Source organism: Talpa occidentalis, unplaced genomic scaffold (genome assembly GCF_014898055.3).
Source record: "Talpa occidentalis isolate TD23 unplaced genomic scaffold, MPIMG_talOcc4v2.1, whole genome shotgun sequence".
Taxonomy (NCBI): domain Eukaryota; kingdom Metazoa; phylum Chordata; class Mammalia; order Eulipotyphla; family Talpidae; genus Talpa; species Talpa occidentalis.
Genome location: NW_026555331.1, coordinates 117,677,261 through 117,699,228, shown reverse-complemented (window position 1 = coordinate 117,699,228; position 21,968 = coordinate 117,677,261). Strand labels below are relative to the sequence as shown.

General features: G+C 34.9%; 1 protein-coding gene across 2 annotated transcripts in view; it reads left to right on the top strand.

Annotated features, from left to right (window-relative positions):
• GNAI1 (G protein subunit alpha i1) overlaps positions 1-21,968 on the top strand; it is a 67,929-nt gene that overhangs the window by 35,380 nt on the left and 10,581 nt on the right. For both annotated transcript variants that reach the window (XM_037510914.2, XM_054692499.1), the window contains exons 2-5: positions 11,404-11,446; positions 11,530-11,671; positions 15,224-15,381; positions 18,939-19,067. In XM_037510914.2, the coding sequence (XP_037366811.1) occupies positions 11,404-11,446; positions 11,530-11,671; positions 15,224-15,381; positions 18,939-19,067 (472 nt within the window). The remainder of the gene's footprint in view (positions 1-11,403; positions 11,447-11,529; positions 11,672-15,223; positions 15,382-18,938; positions 19,068-21,968) is intronic.

Genomic DNA, 21,968 nt, shown 5'->3' with positions numbered 1-21,968 from the left:
GATGAGAAAAGGCAGTGAAGGCTTATCTTTCATTCATCCTGATGTGACTTTGACCCTGTGCAGAAACTGGGTATGACCAGAATGAATAAACTCCATGTGGTTGTAGTTTATATAAAACCTACATTTTGACATAACTGCATGGATCAAGTGTGTACAAATCATTTTTAATGATTTCCAGTGTGTTATTGAGGATTGTGTGTTGACCCATTTCCTTCCTCTCTCTCTCCCTCCCTCTCTCCAGTCTCTTATTGCGCTAAGAACACCTAACAGGAGAGCTGTCTTCTTAACAAAATGCTCAGAATGTAATACAGAATTGTTAACTATGGGAAATAGAGAATTGCCCTGTTTCTTATTTATTAAAAAGATGTAAAATGGCACCTATATGCTTCCTACAGTAGAGAGCAAAGGGGATAAGAGCCCTATTATAATGTTTTATAAATTAGTGTTGGCATGAGGTTATTGATAGGCTATTTTTGACCCAAATAAGCTTCTGTGTAACTTCTGCTATGGATCTTAATAACTTTGCTTCCTATGTGATGACTTTTCAGCTATTTATCAACTATCTTTTTTTACCCCAGTATTTTCTTCCCCATCCTTCCTCCCTCTGCCGTTTTCATCCCACCCACTGCCTTCAAAGTAAATAGTTCACAGTTCTATATACCACCTTTTTGGACTTCATACATCATTGTCTTTCTATGTAAGAGTCTTCAAAGAGCATACACTTGACATTAGTTTATCAGTGAAAAGTATATTAAAACTGCAGTTCTATTAACTTTTCTGTAATCTTTTACTCTCATTTTCTACTTTTCATTAATTAGTTCTTCTGCACACATTGATTTAATACTTTAGCAGGTGTTAATGTTTTAAATACACTGTCTCCATGTCTCAATCACTTCTTCTAAGTTGCTTTTCCTTACCACACAATGAAAAGTGTTTCCTGCCACTCTCAAAGCAGGGACCACAGCTCTTACCATACTCTCTCTGTGCTCAGCATCCAGTGTTGTTGCTGTCTTACAGTAGGGACTCAGTACGTATGTTCTGAATGAATGAACTACTGTACTGTTCCTTTGCTTGACTATCTCCATACAATTTTCTAGAATCAGAATATCTTGTTCAACTTTGATCTGACTTCTGGCATTTGCTCATTATACAGTATAGTATAATTATGATACAGAGATGCTGGAATTCTGTATGGGTTAGTAGATCATTTTGAAGACTTAATAGAACTAGAGAATGGTTGCAGGTGTCTAAAAGGTGAAAGTCCAAAAGGTGTAAAAAAAGGTGCAGGTGAAAGCAAAAAAATACTTGGGTCCAAATCCTAGACTCCTTGAAGTACCATGCTAAGAAGTTTGCGTTCAAGAGTTAGTACAAATTTAAACATTTTAGAAAAATAGTACTGGGAGGAATGTGAAAATTAGGGCTTGGAAATAATTAAGATTTGAATATGATGGTATGAAGGGGAAAGTTTTCTTTGTAAAAGTCCTATTCTTATATAGATAGGATCAGTCTATATCTGTCAAAAACTACCTGTCTTAAGGAAAGAATATTCTAAAAAACAATTAAAAACATATGTTGAATATTTTTGTTTTAGTTGAAAATATACAAGTATACTAAGCAATCTCTTAATGTCATATTTTTATCATATTGTAGTGACTTTTCCAGTATCATTCACTGATGATAGTTTATTTAGTGTTGTCTTTTTTGCATCTCCAAAGTGGACCCTTATTTATAGTTTATTTTCAAGTGAGAATTTAAAGATAACTGCAAAAGAATCTGAGTGAAGAGTCCTTCTAGATGTTGAAACATTTCCCCTTCCTATGTAATAGTTGCATCACAGTTACCATAATTCAATGACCTTTTTAGCATCTTGCTTTATTGAGTCTTTTCATGCATCCAACTTAGTCTTCAGGAAGAAAATCTAAACATTAAAAAAAAAATCATTTCCTATCTGTTCATTGGCATAACATTTCATTTTTAAACATTTTAACTTAAAGATGAAACTGACAGTGAGGAAAAAAAAATAAACTTAAGGATTACTGCAGAGACGTTTGTTTATTCCAATATCCTCTGTTCATTGATAATTGTTTCTGAACCATAGCCACACAGCTAGTGACTATATTCCCTATGGTGTAGCCGAGTGAGGTCGGGAGGCTGGGTCTGATCTTGGCGATGTGAGAGGAAATGATTGTTACAAGTTTGAGGTTGTGCCTTTACAGGGGAAAAGGGCATTCCCTTCTGTTCCTATATGTGTTCTCTCTCACACACAAGGTTCATGTACAAGTAGAATCACAAACAGATATCTGTACATGAGCTGAAAGCCATGTCGTGAAGATAGCAGATCAATAAGATAAAAGACACTTGGATCCCTGACATTATCAAGCTGACTCTGAATCTGGACTGCTTTCTGCGTGAAAGAGAGATGGCTTTCTGTTGGGGCATGCTGCTTCACAGGGGTATTTAGGAACCCAAATTCCTGCCTTTTCATTGCTCCACTATGTTCCATGTATTGTAATCCACATGGCTGGGAGAGACAATGGACTCACCCATTTGCCAACTCATAAAGGCTGGAGAGAATCTGGGGATGCGTTTTCCTTTTACAGACACATCATACATATTGGTGAGAAGTGTGGTGATGACATACACCTGGCAGCAAGGGAGGATGAGAAATGTATAGTCTGTAGCTGCATAGCCATATTCCTAACCTTTTTCTTACTGCATAGAAGAGAAAGATCTGATCTGAAGGGCAATCATAAGCTTCTCCTGCACTTTTCCTGTATTTCTTCTGGTTTTATAAGTTTTCCTTTTTCCACAGTTCGTATAGTCATTTTTTATGCTTTCTTGGTGGTATTATTTCCTTCCGATATCTTCCTTCTAGTCCACTCATCTAGGGAATAAGTGTTTACTGAGCTCCTGCTCTGTGTTGTGTCGGTGAAGGCATCAGGTTGAGCATGGTGATTAAAACCAAGGGCTCTTTTCCCTCATAGCTTATAGTTCATTGAGTATATAAAGACATTAAATTAGCTGTTGTAGGAGTGACCATGGACCCTGGAGTTCCCTGAGGTAATTTTCTTAATAACACAAAGATGTTGTCTTTTTCATTGTGCTATTTGCTCTGACAATATCAGTAATAATGGGTTAAACTGCTGAATCAAGTCAGTAGCACCAAATTGTATTATTAGTCATTGTGTTCTTCACTACAATGCACTTGTTGAGAAAAGACACTGAAATAATTTTAAAAATTTATTTTGACTTTGATTACACATATCCTTATTATTTTTATAACCAAATGGGAAATACAGGATAATAAGGATGTGTTGTTTTTGTTTTTTGTTTTTGTTTTTTGTTGTTGTTGCTATTCTTCTGTGTGACTAAGTGGGAAATACACCCAGAGTACTTTTGCATATGCTGAAGTATATTAGTGGTCTGAGAAAAAGCAGTTGTGTGATTGAGTTGTACATTGAACAGGTTACCTTTCCTGGAATACCATTTTTCTTTGAAAAAATGACTGGTCCAATTTGGGGATTTGGTAGTTAGTCTCTCATTGCAAAGAAAACAGAAAACAGTATTTGTTGCCAATAATTATATTTGCACTTTCAACCAAAAAAAAAAAAAAAAGGTTAAAAAAATCTTGTTTCTGTCACTGGGAGCTTGACATCTTCCCAAATCTAATCCCTTCTCTGATGAAAATTATGTGTCATATTAAAAATGTGATTTTATATACATATAGGTATATATAAATAAATATATACATTGCAAGTACATCAACATTCAGTTCTGCACAACTCAGTGAACTAATTTTTTAATCAGACATGGATAAAGATCCATTCCAAATAAAAGATAAACCAATGGATTTTAAAATATCAAAGTACGACAAGCTCATAGAAATGCATTACAACTAAATTTTAAACTACCCTTTCAAAATTTTGGTATGGAATCAATGCTATTAAAATGCTCTTCCCTTTAAAAAAAAAATGATCTTCCCTTTATAACTACATGATATGTAAAATGGTTTTTCTTTATATACTGCAATGAAAGTAACATATTGCATATTAAATGCTAAAGTAGGTAGAAGAATCTAGCTATCTTTTATTAATCCATTTGCATAAATGTAAAACACTGTTACTTGTCTCACTTTTGAGGGAAAGAGGGAAATAGAATTATTTTATAAAAATTTATTCTTTAATAACTAGTAGTAGCTTATAACTGTACTTATTCTACTCATGGGGAAAAAGATGACCTTTTTCCTACCTAACCAGTGCTCAATCTCTAGCTTGCATCAGAATCACTTGAAGGGAACACAAATTGCTGGACCTCTCTCCCAGAGTTTCTGAATAAGTAAATTATAGCTGGGGCCTGAGAATGTTTAATTCTTAATAGTTGCTGATACTGCTATTCCTTAAATCATACTTTGAGAACCACTATTTCTTTGGATTTATTGGGCAAACGTTGGAGCTGCCATTGGGGAAAGGAAAAAAGTGAGCATTTTTTAAAAACAAGTAGTACAGGTATAGACATAATGGCTGGAAATGTCCTTAGTTGTCAGAAATTTGTAAATTAGAAATTAAGCAGAACAGAACGTCAAGAACTGAGTGAGGTTCAATGTCTGAGATTATAACCCTGTTTTACAAGCTAACATGTTAGTCTATTGCCATTTCATGAATGTTGGCAGAAAACATGAGATTGCTGGTTCAGAGACAAAAAGGGCATTATCACTGCACCTGCAGTTGCCAGCAAATCAGCATTTGTGGCGATTTACCAAGTCTCAGTTCCCTAAGGACAACATAAAAAGAACCAGGCAGTGGGTTATGTTGCAATTAGAGGATTCCCAAATGTAGGAAACCACATTTTCTTCCCTTTATATGTAGTAAGACTGCCTGACCTTTGTCCTGGAGGGTACATTATCTTTATTATATTTGGTAGTTCTCTGCTCCTGAAGAAGGCTTTATTGTCTTCCAAGGCTGGAAAGATGGTTAACAAAGGCAACAGATGCTTCTTCTCACATACGTTCAGAAATGCAAGATACCCACCAAGAATTGTAGGTCCACATGGGAAAAACTGAGACACTTGTATATGTTAATTATTTACTGGTCTTTACTGGTAAAGGGTTGAGCATAAACATGAAAACAATTAGATTTGAACTTTTGACAAAGCATTTCTTCCTTGATAAAAACGTTCTGGCCTGTGTGGTTCTAAATTATTTTCATCAATGTATGTAACTTTATAACTAGGAGTAAAATTCCTTGTTTCTAGGATTTATATGAGCTATGGCATTTTTAAAAATTTTAAGTAAAATTAATATTTCATAGGAAACAATATATGTGACAGAATAAATTGCTCTTGCAACATGATTCTTTTGGACTTAGGGTTCCTCTGCCACAGTGGGCTCTATAATGACTAATTCTCCCACATCTTTTTTTTCCTATCTAAATTTCTGTACCTTTCTTTCATAAAGCATGCAATAATTATCATTTGACCTTCACTTGGTACAAATGCATCATTAACCTCCTTTGTTTTTCCCTCATTAACTCAAGATAATTAAAGTAATACTACTTGGCACAGAGTTAGTCCAAATTCTTTTGGGTTCCGTGTTACAGGAAGCAAAACTGGCTTTTACAGTTGGAAATCAAGGAGAAATTTTCCTTAGTTATGACTAGAGTGAAATATTTCCTGCATTTGCCTTGCCAGTCATGGTTTATGCTTGTGTTCCCTTTGATTCTCAGAAGTGTCCTCATTTGGATGATAAATTGTAATATTCTCCTTAAATTCTTCTTCCATCTAACAGGTCAAGCTGTTAGCATGAACAAAAGAAGCTGTCAGGCTTCTTTCGTACCACCATTCTTTCTCTCTCTCAGTGCTGCTACCCTTTGTTTGGGTCCCAGACTATAATGGTGTCTTCCACGATGTGCTCCTAGAAAATAGCCTCTGTGGGCCACAGTTCACATTGTATTTTCAGTACTGTGATTTTTATTTTTTTGATAGTTTTCACATAAAAGATCAGGGAACCTATCTGGTACTTTTTTTTTAATTAAAGTAACAATGGTTTATAACACTTTATATGATATAAAGTCACCCATAGGCCTCTACCCAAGTCCATTGTACCCCTTCCCTCTTCCCCTCTGTTAGCCTCAGTTCTACAGTCAGATTTGTAAGGTTTAGATATGCTTGGTTTTAGCTGACATTTTTTTTTTCTATATTCCAAATACAGGTGACAACATCTGGTATTTGTCTTTCTCTTTCTCACATATTTCACTTAGTATCATTCCCTCTAGCTCCATCCATTTGTGACAAATTGAGAGTTCATCTTTTTTATAGCTGAGTAGTATTCCATTATGTATGTATACCACATATTCCTAATCTACTCATCTGTCTTGGGCTCTTAGGCACCTAAGTCTTACTCCTCTCTGTAGGGGAAAAAAATCACTAGAGCCAAAATAATTTTTTCTAAGTTTTACATTTATATTACACATTGACATATTTTAATTTGTAAAACATTTGTTCAGTGGTTTGTATAAGTCCCATAAACATAAGGAATTTAACTCCCATTGACGGTCTAATGGCAACCACAGGACCCCAGTTTTGATGGCAAAGATCAAAATGATTGACAGCTAATCCAGAGTGGTAGATTGATGGGTTCCCAAGCCAGGTACCATGTTTGGCATTTGCTTCAGTATGTTAGACACATATGAACACAGACTCAAGTACAGTATTTTAAATTGTATGTCTCTGTTAATTCATATGAATTCTTTGAAATGATTCAGACAGAATTTCTTCAATTATTTATCATTATACAAACACACACATGATTAAGAATTTTGGCTGAAAACCTGCAGATGTGTGGGAATATGCTTGTGGCCTCCAGTTCTCCCTCTGTCTCACCCTTACCTATAGGCTCATCTTGTAGAAACATTGATCTTAGTTCAGTTAACTGAGTTGTGTGGACTCATTGACTGGGATTTCGGGAAGGAACTTCAAGTGTTGCCTGCAATGCTCCTTTCCTCTGTCCTGCCTTTCTAGAGTAGCCTTGTGTGTGCAGTCATTCTTGTTCAGTGTAGTAGTGTACCTGTCCCAGGCAAGACTGGCTCCAGGAGTAGTGTTTGGGGGAGTTAATATTGGAGAAAATGGATCACATGAAGGATCTAGATTATGGTGTTTACAGTCATTATCAAATTAGTCTTACATCCAAGAATGGCAGATATTTCCCATATATGTGTTTATGCTTACTTAATTAGACGTTCAGTGCTTCTTATAGCTAAATAAAAAAGATTTATAGATTATTACCCTGTTAGGGAATTACAATTTAAAAGAAAATCTTTTCCCAACCCAGAAATTCTCTTCACAGAGATAATAGGAAGAGAGAATTATTTACTATTGAATGAACATTGAAAAAGAATATAGTGTACATCACAGGCAATCCACTAAGCGAGTGAAAAGATAGGAAAGAATCTCATCTCCTTGTTAGCCACACACGTACGTTTTCAAAATAAACAGTAACTAAATATAAGACTTGTCATGCTAGTTCATCCTGTTTTTTACCTGTTAATTAGAGAGACTGTGTTAGCTGACTGGCCTTATCCACAGTGGAAACAAATTTCTTATTTTTTTGCAGGAAGTAGTTTAGCAACTTGGAAAAAGGTACCTGCCCAAGTTAGGCTCCTGCCATTCCACAGGAACTAGAATGCTGTGTCCTCTTATGTTTGATGTTCATTTGAAAGAGATGGCTTCCCAGTCCTTGAGAGAGACATTCTAGTCATTAGCTGCCATTAAAAAAAAAAAAAAAAAAGGACCTATATACCACTTCTTTGGAAGAAAGGAACAAGGACTTAACAGTTTTTCCAAAGTAAGGCTTTAAGGAAACAGAGGGGAGGGAAATCTGTTCTCTTACTTTCAACAGGAATAATTAAGTGTCTTATTTTTGTTTGCCCTTATGCCCTTAATTTGCTTCTATCTTAAATATAAGGACCTTGATCATGTTCATTTTATAGCAGCACTATGATGAACAGAACCGACTTTAAATGCACTTATAATTTGGTTTTATTCCAATTTAAACCAAATTGTGATTTAGTTTTATTCATGTAAAATGTTTGATTGTTATATAGTTAGGATTTCTTAATGTAGAAGAGTGATGTCAGGAATTCAGCATAAGATAACTAGACTAAGTCATCTTTTTAATAGCTGAACAGGCATTCTGTGATGTTAGCAGCTTACAACCCTGAAGCCAGGAAATAAATGATATAAACATGACCCTAAGTAGAGAATTGGAAAAGGACTTTTTTGGGGATGGGGGTGGGGGTTAAGTATTTGTTTTCTGAAGTTTATTTTTTTTTTTCTTTTAAACCTTCAGTGATTAAAACTTTAAATTTCCTATTCTTCCTGACAACAAAATCAGGTTGATACCAGGTTGATATATCAGATATATCAGTATACTGTAAGTCACTACAATATAAATCACATAATATATTTAAAGAATTAGAATCTATCCAAAGGTTACTTCTTTACTTAGATCCTGATTAGTTTTTAGCTCCCTTCACCCCATCAGCTCCTTGTCTTCCTTCCCGGATCCTGTTAGTATGTTGCTGTGCACGCATCCCCATGTGGCAGATGAGCCCCTCTCGGTGTTACTGTGGTGATGCTCCTTTGCCCTTCTACCATCTGTATGGGCGTGTTATCATCACATGCCGAGCTCCACTTCGTACACCTGCTGGGCTTAATATTTGCTCTCGGAGGTGCAATTTTCCATCAACCACTTCCTCCTGAAAGAGAGGCCGGAGGGGGATTCCCCTTGGTGATCACACCTTTGACTTCCTAGGCTATGACCATATCACACTCATTCGTGGCTCTTCGGAGTTACAGTTCTCTTCCCCACTACTCTAAAATCTCGTTTCACAGCATGAACTGGTGGTTGACACTTTACGGACTTCATACTCATGCTGACCAGCCTGGCCTGGCGACCATATGTTTTGATCTTTCCTGACCAGTACATGTTTCTGTATATTTCTTGTTTCTTCTTGAAAGAAGAGCATTTCCACCCTTTAATCTGTATCTAAGTGAAATGCAGTACCTGGCTGGCTGAGTACTGCTAGCAAAATTGACCCTTTATTCCCCTTTGCCTGCCTGCACTAGCACCGACATTTTATTTTTCACAATATTGATTCCTGCCAGTCCCTCAAAAATGAGTGCTAAGATATGTAGAGGACAACTTTTAACTCCTTGCTGTTTACTATGTGGAGAGAATGCCAGTATTCAGAATGTAGGAACCTTAACAGTCTGTTTGATATTTATTTAGGAGTTTCTGCATGAACTGAAAATTGAAAACTAATTACATAAATTGCTAAACTTTGATTTTTTTCCCCACTGTTTCTGCCTCTAAGATATCTATTGCACAGAGTACAGAGTGATTAGTGAAGAAATTAGGTAGAAATCCAGTTGATAGAATTCATTCCACTCTGTGATAAGCAGGTTATAGGGTTTTTTTGGAACCACAAGCCCTTGACTAGATGCTCATTGTAAAAGTAAGCTAGGTCCTATGCCACCAGTTATTTTAAAAAATATGAACTTAATTAGAGTTTCAAGATGATGTCTGACATCAGGAAATTTCTTTTCTGATTAAGGTTTAAAAATTCTCATCTGCATATACATAGTTCAACTGGCAGCAGTTTTATTCTTTACTATTCCTTTTATTTCCTTGTATGTTTCTTAGACCTCACTAGCTTGTATCATGGGCCTCAAGCCTTTCTCTGGGCCTTTGTTGAGTTGTTTCACTTACAGCATGTACCATGGGTTCATCAAAGTTCACTTGCGTCTGTAGAACCACCATATCCATGTAGGGAGGATACTAGGATCTAGAATGTTCCATTATCACAGCATGGCCACTGCTGACTCAAATGCAGGGCTCTGGAAATCCAGAGAGCCTTCTTCAAGAGGGCCCTGCTGCAGAATGCCTAGAATGTGCTGCTTGGGTTAACCTCTCTTGAATTAGAGAAATGTGTGAGCCATAATGCCTGCAATTGTGCTTTTTTACAGAGCCAAGAACCTTTTGTTGATTAATAAATAATGGGTTATTTATCTGAGAATTGTTTATATTGGCAGATGCCCTGAAAGATTCAAAAGGCTGTCTGTAAATGTAGAATGCCCTCATTGTTTATTCAGCTCCTACTTTTTTACTTAATGTAAGGATATCTTGGGAAGTTGTTTTGAATATCAAATCACAAGTAAAATAGAAGCAGCCCCCTGCTACCACCATCACTGATTTTTCAGATAGGCCATTTAACTGTGCCCTGTGTTCCAGTGTCTGATGATTTGTGTGTCTGTATGTCCATAGATGACTGGAACAAGAAAGGGCTGTGGGTAATGAATCCAGAAGTTTGCCATCTAATTGTATCTGTCACAGAGAAATTCATATACATTTCTGGTGGACTGTGTAACTAGCACAGATTAGCTGCTGGAATTCAAATAGTACCTTGTGCAGAGTGAGAGGCAGCTGGGATCACATGGGTTGTGACTTAGGAAAGGTGGATGGAGGTAAGTTTGATACTTGATGGGGGGTCACCAGCCAGGGTGGCAAGTTGGATGTTGGCAGAAAAAACAAAAGTTTTCAGCAGATCAGCAGGAATTATTGGAACTCTAAGAGCATAAAATGCTTAGGAATAGTCCTAATAAAATCAAGTATTCACCAGATAATGAAAACCCTGAGTCTTCTCAAACAGGAATAAATGCCTTGATGACATGAAATCTTGGTCAGATACACATATAGCCAAAAGGGCCATTTTAACAGTAATAGTAGTTTCTTGTTAGGACTCAAGTTGTGGTGGAGACTTTGCATTTGTAGAAAATAAAGATGAGTTTGAAGAGTGGGCTTATGATGTGTGTGATATAGAAGGTGAAAAAAAAGGAGAGACATTTCTTTTCTGCGTATCATTGCATCCCCAGTGTTAACAAATAGCGTTGTCTATGTGTTGTTTAATAACAGTGTTTGAGTATCTATTGCAGAATAGCTGACGACTTTTTCTGTTTTTTCATGTGGCTTCTTGGCATTCTTGCCTTCTATGTCACAAGAGGCAAAGGTTAGAAGTATGATAATTGGCCAAATAGTTAAAACATGTTCTAGTGGGGAACAAAATCTTGAGTAAAAGCTAATTTATAGTGCTTCTGTGTAAGCTATAGAAGATTGTATTTTTGTACTTTAGAAAATACCCACGAATGGAATATCTTTTATCGGTTGAGTTTATTGAATTTATGATGAAATAAATGTATGGGATTTATTTTTGAAAACTTTTCTATATGTTTGGACACCTATAACATTCAATTGAGAGAAAGAAGAGGAAGTATGGGTTGTGTGCACTTTGACTAGTGATGAAATTACTTAAGTGATGAAATTAAAATATGTTTTTACGTCTCTTTTTTTAGGTGCTGGTGAATCTGGGAAAAGTACAATTGTGAAACAAATGAAGTAAGTAGATTGAAAACATTAAATTTGTTTTTTATGCTCCGTCAAAGGAACTAAATGTTCTTTTTTCCCCTTTGTCTCTTTAGAATTATCCATGAAGCTGGTTATTCTGAAGAAGAATGTAAACAGTACAAAGCAGTGGTCTACAGCAACACTATCCAGTCAATTATTGCTATCATCAGAGCTATGGGGAGGTTGAAGATAGACTTCGGTGACTCAGCTCGGGCGGTAAGTCACTAAAATTCTTTGTAACAGGCCTGATGAGTAAAGAGAATAACTTGCATGATAATACATGATATGATACATAGATTTCTCAATCATCTCTAATCCATTTGATAAAAGGAATCAAAAGGATAACAGTGAGAGAAATGAGTCAGAAACTTTATAGAAGTGAGTGAAATGAGAATACATAGGATTATATGATCTTGCCTTTATAGTTAAGTCCTTTCCTTATCCATCAGATGGCCTGGACAGTCCCATGTTTTCTATGCAACATGGTGTTTTGTCCCTTGGTGTCGCCATAATAATTGTTAGTATTTACTACTGAGTTTATAGCAAACAGTCTATACTGACATTCTTCAAATTGTTTTTTCAATTTGGAAAGCTGAAATGATTTATTTGTGTTCATGCCCAGACTAAAAAGCACTCTCTCTCATTAAATGAAAAAGTATTTCTTTGCCTATCTCTGGAATAGGAAAATGTTGGCTATTACAAAATACTAGAATTTCACTGCTAAAGGGGATATTTGGGAGACAAGCTAGATAAAATAAAGGGGTGGAACTAGCTTATCAGTAAAGAAACTAAAACCCAGGAGATCACATGATAGAAAGATTGCCAAAGTGATAAGCAACCACTTCCTTTTTTGATCTAGTAACTTGTTTTTTGTTTGATTGGAAGCAGCTCTAGTTCAGTCCATACACAGTCTTTTTTCCTCTTCTCATCCAGCTCATGTGCTGGCTTAAAACTGTTTCAAGTTTGTCATTAAAGTAGTTAATTTTTCACAGATTTTTTAATAACTGATGTAAAATTTGACCTGTCTAAAACCTTGTAAATCAATCTCTAGCTTAATTTATAATATTTTTGCACCAAGTAGGTGATTACTACTACTTTTTATAGTTCCATCATATTTTTATGTATTCAAATTGTGTGTGTGCTTCCTACCATGAAGAATGTTGGTGTAGACTCTCTAAGTTTTTCTTTTTGTCTTTTTAGTTTTTGCTAGAACTTTTTTATAGCATAGAGGCTCAATTCATAGTTAATAGGGAAAAATTGAGTGAAAGTAACAAAAGAAAAATTTTTGCTAGAACATTTTTTTAGCATAGAGGCTCAATTCATAGTTAATAGGGAAAAATTGAGTGAAAGTAACAAAAGAAAAATTTGTATAATAAATCTATTATAAATTACTTTGAAATTTCTTTATATGTTAGAGACAGTCATTTATTCAATTTTCCTTTTAAACAAAAATTTAAAAACTTAGTGTGATAAATTAAAATTTTTCCAAATTTCTCCCTAGAAAGCTTAAATAGAATATATTTTTAGGGCCTCCCCGGTGGCGCAGCGGTTGAGCGCTGGGTTGCGAAGCTGCCCGCGGCCTCTGCAGCGCCGGTTCGATCCCCGGCTGCTCCCCGGCCACTGGAGGAGGGTCCCACATGGTGCGCAGACCTCTCCTGCCGCCTGCTGCTCCCCTCAGCAGTGTACTTCGGTCCTTCTGCCTGTTCTGTTCCCCACTCTGGCTCTGGTGAATTCTCTCACCCTCTCGCGCTTCTGACTGTACCCAGTGCATGTATAAACCAACCAAACAAACAAATTATAAATAAATAAATAAATAAATAAGACATGCCTCTAGAAAATTAAAAAAAAAAAAAAAAAAAAAAGAATATATTTTTATCCCATACCAGAGGGCATTAGTGTTTTCTGTCAGGAAATTTTGTTGATATTGAATGAAGATACCATAATTAAAGCTCAATAAAAATGCACATAAATGAAAAGTACTTTCTAAAATGGGTGGAGAAAATTGCATTTGATTATATTTAATTAATACAAATGAACAAATTTAGAAATGTCTTAGTTAGAAATATCACCTAAATTATTTAGGTGATTATTTGGAAAATGAATAATTCTTTGCTGGAATTAGGTTAATGGTGCTAAGAATGACTTGAAACCATGTTATCTTGAAACAATGTTATCTTGGGGTTTATTAAGGATATTGTACATGTGTTACTTGCATACATTTCTCTTGTGATTCAGTAAAAAGGGAAACATATGCTTGAATAATATGTTCTCATGATGAGATAATTATTTTTCATGATTGGTTCCATCTGAAAAGTAAATGTCTCTCAAACTGGCAGCAGAATAAATTTATATTGTTGGCTAGTGTTCTCTGGTATTCTGACACTAATGCTTTTATTCTGTATACCTTATAAAGTAGGTCATCACTTTAGAAGCATCTATAATAGTTTGAGAAAAATTAGCAGTTGACCAGTAATATAAAGCTCTGAGAATCTCTGTGAAGATAGCAACTTTTTATTTCCCCTATTTTAAATTAACTTTCCTCTTACTTGCAGACTAGAGTTGTTATTTAGTACTGTAGTTACTACTTGTGGTTATTGAGTAGTTGAATGTGCTATCTTTATAAAATGCCACACTCTGAAGAGTACATATAAAAAAAGAATATAATATCTCTCAGTAGTTACATGTTGACATAATAGTTTATGTATAGGGCCTCCCTGGTGGCACAAGGTGTTAAATCTCAGCACTATGAAGCTTATTGGCAGCCACTGAAGTGCGAGGTCGATCCCCAGCCAGGGAGCTAACCCACACAGCGCAGCAGACCTGTCCTGTCTTGCCCACTTCTCCCCTCAGCAGTCTATTTCAGTAGATCTGCCTGTTCTGCTCCCCACTCTGTCTCTGGTGAATCCTCTCACTACCCCCCTACACACACCTCTGGCCTACACCCCAGCTCTTATATGCATAAATAAATAAATCTAAAAAAATAGTTTATGTGTAGGTTAAAATATGCTAAAATTAATTTTACCTTTTTACTTTTTTAAATTAAGACCTGCATCCCTGACTCCCTTATTTTTCTTTTGGACAGAACTGTGGCTGCTGATTACCTGTGAATCAGAGTAGCAAAATATTTATAGTCTCAAAACTTTAAATGTTTTTACATGCTGTCTTCTATGTGCATCATGACTTTCTAATCCAAAACTATGCTTATTTGGTTTCCTGTGCCTGGATTAGCAAACACCCACCTGTGGCTCCTGGTTCATTGATTTTAATGTAGGCATACTTCAAAGTCTCTTGAAAAATCTCATACTATTCTGTGAACTATTCTTAATCCACATTGATTTCTTCTCTGAACTTGTTTCCAGAACTGTATCAGAAAGCTAACGTTTAATTAGTCTATCTTAATATATCCTAAAGATATTGATTTTTATATTAGAAATATCAGGAGGGAAGGGCAAGGCATAGATATTTTTGTTTTCTCAGAATTGATCATCTTTAGTGCACAAGACTACCAGTGAATAGTTGGTTATGTCCCCTTTTTGAACTTAAGTGTAATTACTCTTATAGCCTCCTAGAGTCTTGATAGAGAGTATTGCAAAACAGACCTATGACTTAAGATTATGCTCTTTTGTTTAAGCCACTGTTTAAAATGCTGCTTTAGATAAAGATAATTCACTATTGCATTTTTTGGAATCTGTACTGTACTTCTTTGTACTTTGGTACTTTTTATCTATCGGTGTCTATAAAAATCTCTCCTTTTTTTCCTTTGTTCAGGATGATGCTCGCCAACTCTTTGTGCTGGCTGGAGCTGCTGAGGAAGGTTTTATGACTGCAGAACTTGCAGGAGTTATAAAGAGATTGTGGAAAGATAGTGGTGTACAAGCCTGTTTCAACAGATCCCGAGAGTACCAACTTAATGATTCTGCAGCTTAGTAAGTAATCAGAACTTCAGAACTAAACTATCATGAATAATTACTTGTAAGTCAAATATACCTCCAAGTCAATTTTATTGCAGAATTGGCTGACATATTCTTATACAACTCAGGATATTCAGGATGACAATATTTGAAAACCTTGTCTCTTTTGCCTGTGTTTGTAGACAGCAATGCTGTTACTTCCTTTGTGTTCAAAGGTGTCTCCAGAGACTCATGCTTATGCAACTCTAATTGAAACATGGAGAAAAGGGGAATGTTTCCAGTATATTTCCAAAAAAGTAATCAAAACTTCCCAGAGTTCACTCTGAATTGGAGTATATCTCTAGTTTACTGGGACTAGCCAAAGGGGACTAGCTAGTGGGGAGGGTAACTTAGTTGGGTTCTTTTTATTTTAATAGTGGAGAGAAGAGTTACTTATCCAGTAGACATGCTGCACCCTGGGGGAGGTGGGGGAGGGAGGTGCATGATGATTCCAAGATATTTTCTCACTTAGTTAAATAACTCTATACTTAGAAAATATGTGTGCCCTGTTGGCTTAGACATTGATTACAGATATCTAAGTATTTTGGAAGGGAAGTCTGCCCTGATTTTCCAGGCAGTGACCCCAGAAAGTTTATAAATCGAGTTGCGATAAAACCTAATTGAGGAAACTTTCTGCTTTATGATCTACATAGAATAAACAAAGTCATGTATCTTTGCATAATTAAGCACACATTGAAAAATGCCAGATATGAATGAATAACATTAATTGCTCTCAAAACATGTAATGTGCACTCATTTTACTTTCCAAGATAGTTTCATTTTTTAGACTGGTCTTTTACTTGTAGGGACACAAGTGAGGATTACATAGAAGATGAAAGATATTAGAAGACCTTTATAAAAACATGAACTTTGCCACAATGAAAAACTAAAGTTTGTTAGTTTAGTCCTTGCTGTATGTTACATGAATATAAGAAAGTCAATAATGCATGCTATTGTATAACCCATAACTTTTATAGTACTATATTAATCTGCATTTTAATGATTTATATGCATTAATTGCAACATTTATATAATTGTAATATTTTGTAAATATACCATATATTTTATTACATGTAGTTTATATATGTAGTATATGACGTGACATCTTAAATATATAGCTCATCTCTTCAACCACTTTCATTCTACTCAGAAATATTCTTTGATGCAGGGCCTTCCGAGTGGTATAGGGGTTAAGATTCAGCACTGTCACCTCCGAGTTTAATTCCCAGTGAGGGAGCTAATCCACATATAGTGTAGAAGACCTCGCCTCTCTTGCTTTTTGCTCCCCATTTTGTCTCTTGTGAATCCTCTCACCACTACCCCCACATCTCTGGCCTACACTCTAGTTCTTGCACATGCAAAAAAAAAAAAAAATTATTCCTTGATTCACCAAGTAAGCTATTGTCTCCCCGTTTTGTGTATTCATAATAGAATGTAATTTCTTTCATAGCACTCACAGATTTACATTTACTTTGAGGTCATTTGATTCATACGTATTTTTTTATTTATTTATTTATTTTGTTTGTTTGATGGTTTGTTTATACATGCACTGGGTGGTTCTGGTGAATTCTCTCACCCTCCCGCGCTTCTGACTGATTCATACTTATAATGAGACTATTAGATTATTTTCTGTCTCTGCCACCAAACTGTAAAATCTGTATGGTCTGTTTTCATCTAATTTTGTGCCTCCATTGCCTGACACAGTCGTCATTCAATACGCCCTTGTTTAATAATGAATGAATGAACAAACCAGACTTTAGGAAGGATAGAAGAGCATGAATGCAACTCTTAGACCACAATGTTTACTTTGGCACCTCCAGTGCTTTCAGAGAAGATTGTTCTGTGCTGCACCCAGCAAAGGTAGCTATTTCAGTAATTAAGGGGTATTTCGTAGGACATACATTGCAGTTCTCTTCTCATATGGCTGAACTTCCCCAGCCCCTGGAGTCTATTGATCAAGACCCTTTCTCTTGTGCACAGCACTTAGACATGCAGTGGGAAAATATCACTTTGGCTTCCCATAATCTTATTACTAACCTTAAGATGGCAGTAATGGAGTTATTGGTCAAGAATGAAGGAAGTCTTAGAAAGCACTTTCACCATAGCTGTTGGAGGATTTCTCGATATATGTTTTTAACTGGAGATGGGGGGGGGGTCACTAAGTTTCCCTTTCACACTTTGAATTTGTGATCTTTTAAAACAATTGGAGTTTTTCACAATACCCGTTTTTCATTTTGTCTTGAACTATAAATGTGTATTTTTAGAGACTATTAGAATTATAGTAGTTTTAAGCAAAGAAATGTATGTGAATAATCAGCACATATATTTTAAAAGTCACTTTCAGAATTTGCATGGCCTTTTGTTTATTAAATCATATTTAATTTGATTAAAAACACATGTACTTGGGAGATTATCATCTTTGATAGTAAGATAATATATTATTTTTAATTCAGTAACTCAGGCTATCTTAGATATATTTGGTTCTTAAGTCAGCATTTGGGTAGCTTTCCAGCTCCATCCTTAACAAATCAAGTATTTATTGAGCACCTTTTGTTTGTAAGTCCTCTTCTAAATGGCAAAGGAACAGTTTTAGAGACTAACACCAACCAATTAAAGTTGTAATAATCAGAGCCTCTCTATACCTAGTTTTTCTAACATATCTTTCACTATTCTACTCTAGTACTACAAAACATTGTACTGTTGCTCCCCACATTCAGCTGACCTTAGACTTAATTCCAGACTTCTCATTTTAAGGTTGTACCTACCTATTAATGGTGATGTTACTTTTTGAGAAGCAAAACTTGGTTATTCCTGTCTCTACTGCCTTACTCCTCCTTATGAGAATGACATTTCCTTTTTTTCCACCCTATCATTCACATTTTTATTTATATCCCACACTGTCCATGAATCCTTCTTTAACCACTCAGGTTCACATTAATTTCTCCATTTCCCTGGCTTTCATTGATACTAGCTCTACCATATAATTTGACACAAGATAATTTAAATAAAATTATTACATGGTATGACAGCTCTACATTTTTATACCCCAATATATTTGGCATCATGGGCAGAGAGTGTTGAATGGTTCTCTAAAATGAGAAGTTAAATATGAATATGAAATTAGAGAGCCAATGCAGAGTATAGGAGAATATGTAGTCTTTTTCTGTATTGAAAAGGAACAACATGAAATTCAACCTTTGGCTAGTGGTTTTCTCACTGTATCTTCAACAAGAGTGTTGTCTGGAACACTGAGGGTGCTGCATCAAAAAAATATGATAATTTTACATGTGTGCAGTTTTTCAAGAAGTTATTACTATTCCATTTTCTTTCCCAATTAAGAGCCTTACAGAGTACACTCATTTTTAAAAACATGACTGGAGAAGTATTAACAGTTGCATTTCAGTGGGAATTTGTAAGATAATTTAAATTGGTTGTATCACATTATTACAAACTTTGGAATATTGTATGTACCAAAATGGTTTTTTGTTTTGGCTGTATTAACTATTAGCATATTGCTTTGTTTGTTCTTTCAGCTATTTGAATGATTTGGACAGAATAGCACAACCAAATTATATCCCAACTCAACAAGATGTTCTCAGAACTAGAGTGAAAACTACAGGAATTGTTGAAACTCATTTTACTTTCAAAGATCTTCATTTTAAGTGAGTAGCTTCAAAACATGATTTATAAATTTAGATACATGTTTTTTAGAGTTGTAACTAAAAAAAAAAACTTTCTTTAGATGATTAGACAAAATAATTTGGGGGTAAAGGAGGGCAAGAAGCATTTTAGGAAGAAAATATTTTAAAAATAGGCAAATTCCTTTTGCCTACATTTTTCACAGTGGTGTAGCTCATTTTTCTAAATAGAATGTGCTGTTTAGTGTACATTTTGGGAGAAGTATTGCCATTAAAATTTTCAAGTTAAAGGGTTTTAGTGATATGATATATTGTCACTTATGAAAATGTTAAGAGATAGTAATCGAAAACTTTTATTCATAGTGAACTGATGTTTACACTGACGATGAGAAATGTTCATTTAATTTAGAGTGTAATGAAGACTGATACACAGGTATGAGCAGAGAAGCACTGAATGTTAGCCTTTAGAAACAGGAGGGATGGTACAGTCCACTTATTTTATAATGAACCAGGCTGAAGGGAGTTCAGTTAAACATTGCATTCAAATTTGCAGAACTACATTTTTCCCCCAATAAATAAGAGTGTTCAAGAGGAGAAAAACTGCTGCACTTAAAACCAATGGTAACATTTTAACTGGAAGATTTTTGTTTTATCAGTAATGTTTTCCCTGTCAGTTACTTGTCAGTTCCTTTAATCTGCTTTCCCATTCCAAGCTGTCTGCTACCTGACTTTAGCTACCATGACTTTCTTTTTCTAAACACTCCAACTACTAAATTCACCTTTTATCTGAATTCCCAGCAAGCATACATTGCTATTCATCATTTTCTTTCACCTTGATAGTTAAAAGTATTAACAGTAAAATTATGTACATAAGTAGGGAAATTTAATGTTTTTTTCTGTGAAATAAGACTTCTGTGTATTCATAGAAATCCAGACCACTGTAGTGTTACTTGATCTTAAAATGTTTATAGGTATTCCTTTTACCACCTTATTTCCACCTTAGTATTCTTTATTTTGTATATTGAAACTAAATAAGGGGACAAGCAGAATTCTTTAAAAAAAAAAAAAAAAAACTACTTGTTTACCATGTTCAAATTCATTTAAAATAAAACATTTTCTAAGTGCCAGTTTTGTGTCCACAGAAGGGACATGGAACAAAAAGCTTCAAGAAGCATGGGAGGCCTTTCTGACGGAACAGTGCCTAAAATATTTCAACATGATAGAACTATATTATTCTGAATATATTCCTTATACCACTTCAATATGTGAGAAGCGCAGCTAAATATATGCAACTATAGCACTTTTCTTCCATATGCACTTTAAATATAATATGTTTATTACTGTCACTTGTCATTTATCCCACATTCAGTGGTTCATGTAATTGAGTTTTCTGGAAGACAAAATTTAATGTCAATTTCCCATGGCATCTTCCCTCCAAAATAACAAACATTGCCTTGCCTTCTTAAATAGAGAAATAAGAATGAAATAATTAGTCAATTGAAATAATTATGCTCTGTAACTTTATTCTTTAATACCTGGTATGTTTTTTCATCTGCTTTAATGGTTTTCTGTTTCCACTATTTTTTAAGCTGCCAATGGCCATTTTTTATTGCTGGTATTATCTCATATTGAAATCATTTATATTCTTTTAGTCTGCTTATACTGCTTCTAGAATATTAAATGACCAAACCCAGGAATATTAAGGTATTAATATTTTATATAGTCCTATATATTTGATCTGCAAAATCATCATATTTATCTTAAATTATAGAATGATTTTAATTATTAGGAAGTTCACTATTAAAATGAGGCTTTAAAGTTTGTTTTTTTTTTAATCTAGTGAAACGCAAATTATGATTTTTTGCTATTTATTTACCTTGCTTTAAAGAACTTTCTGTAGCAAATTATTCAGATAATGGCTTTATTCTCATGATGTAGTCTGAAGAGAAAATACATGGAATTAGGATTAGCAAATAAGTGTTTTAGACCTAAGTCCCTATTAAGTAACTGTGGTGAGACTTAGTTGATATTCTTATGAGAGAATATTAGTCTTGCCCATTGTCAGGTTGTAAAGGTGGGAGCTCTGTAACTGGTGGGGAATAGTAAGTCAGTCATGTGGTAATTAAGACAGTATCACTTGGTATAACATTTTCAGACCATATTTTTCACTTTTAGCCTAGGTTTCTCAATGCTGTCATTTCAACATCAAGTAAATACCGAGATTCAGCAAAGTTGTCTCTCACCATAATCCTTCCAGGAAGTCCATTTATCTTGCTCTATTTAGTCTCATTGGGGGAGGTTGAATTTCACAGGGTGTATTTAGTTACTATTTTCACTTGCTGACTTAAAGATAAACATAGGTTTGTCAGGAACTACAGATAAACTTTCTTATTTTGGATTGGAAATATATTAAATTACTATCATTGCTAAAACATTTGGTTCCAACTTTTATATGGTAAAGGAGCATCAGATGAATAAGGGCAAAAGTGTACTTAGAATAATTCATAGAACTCGAGTGTGCTTATCATTTATCATTTTGTGTTTTGTGTTATAACTAGATTGTCTAGTTTTAGTTACTAATATAAAATTACAGCATCACCTATGTTTTTATGACTAGGACTAAACTCCAAAGGAGGCAATAAGACATTTTATATATATTATCACCTCACAGAGGTGATCATGAGAAAATAGGTGAAATTGTAATTTTATATTAGTAGCTAAAACTAGACAGTCTGATAACACAGAATACACATATTGTCACTAGGCAGTGTGGACAGCATCTACATGCATTATTTTGCTTTAAAGAATCAACAGTTTTATTTTACTGGATTCCCAGATACAAAGTATAGCATCTCTTTCATTATAAAACTATCTTAATACCAATTTCCTTTTCTATAATACATATTTGCAGTGGGTTTGAAGCAC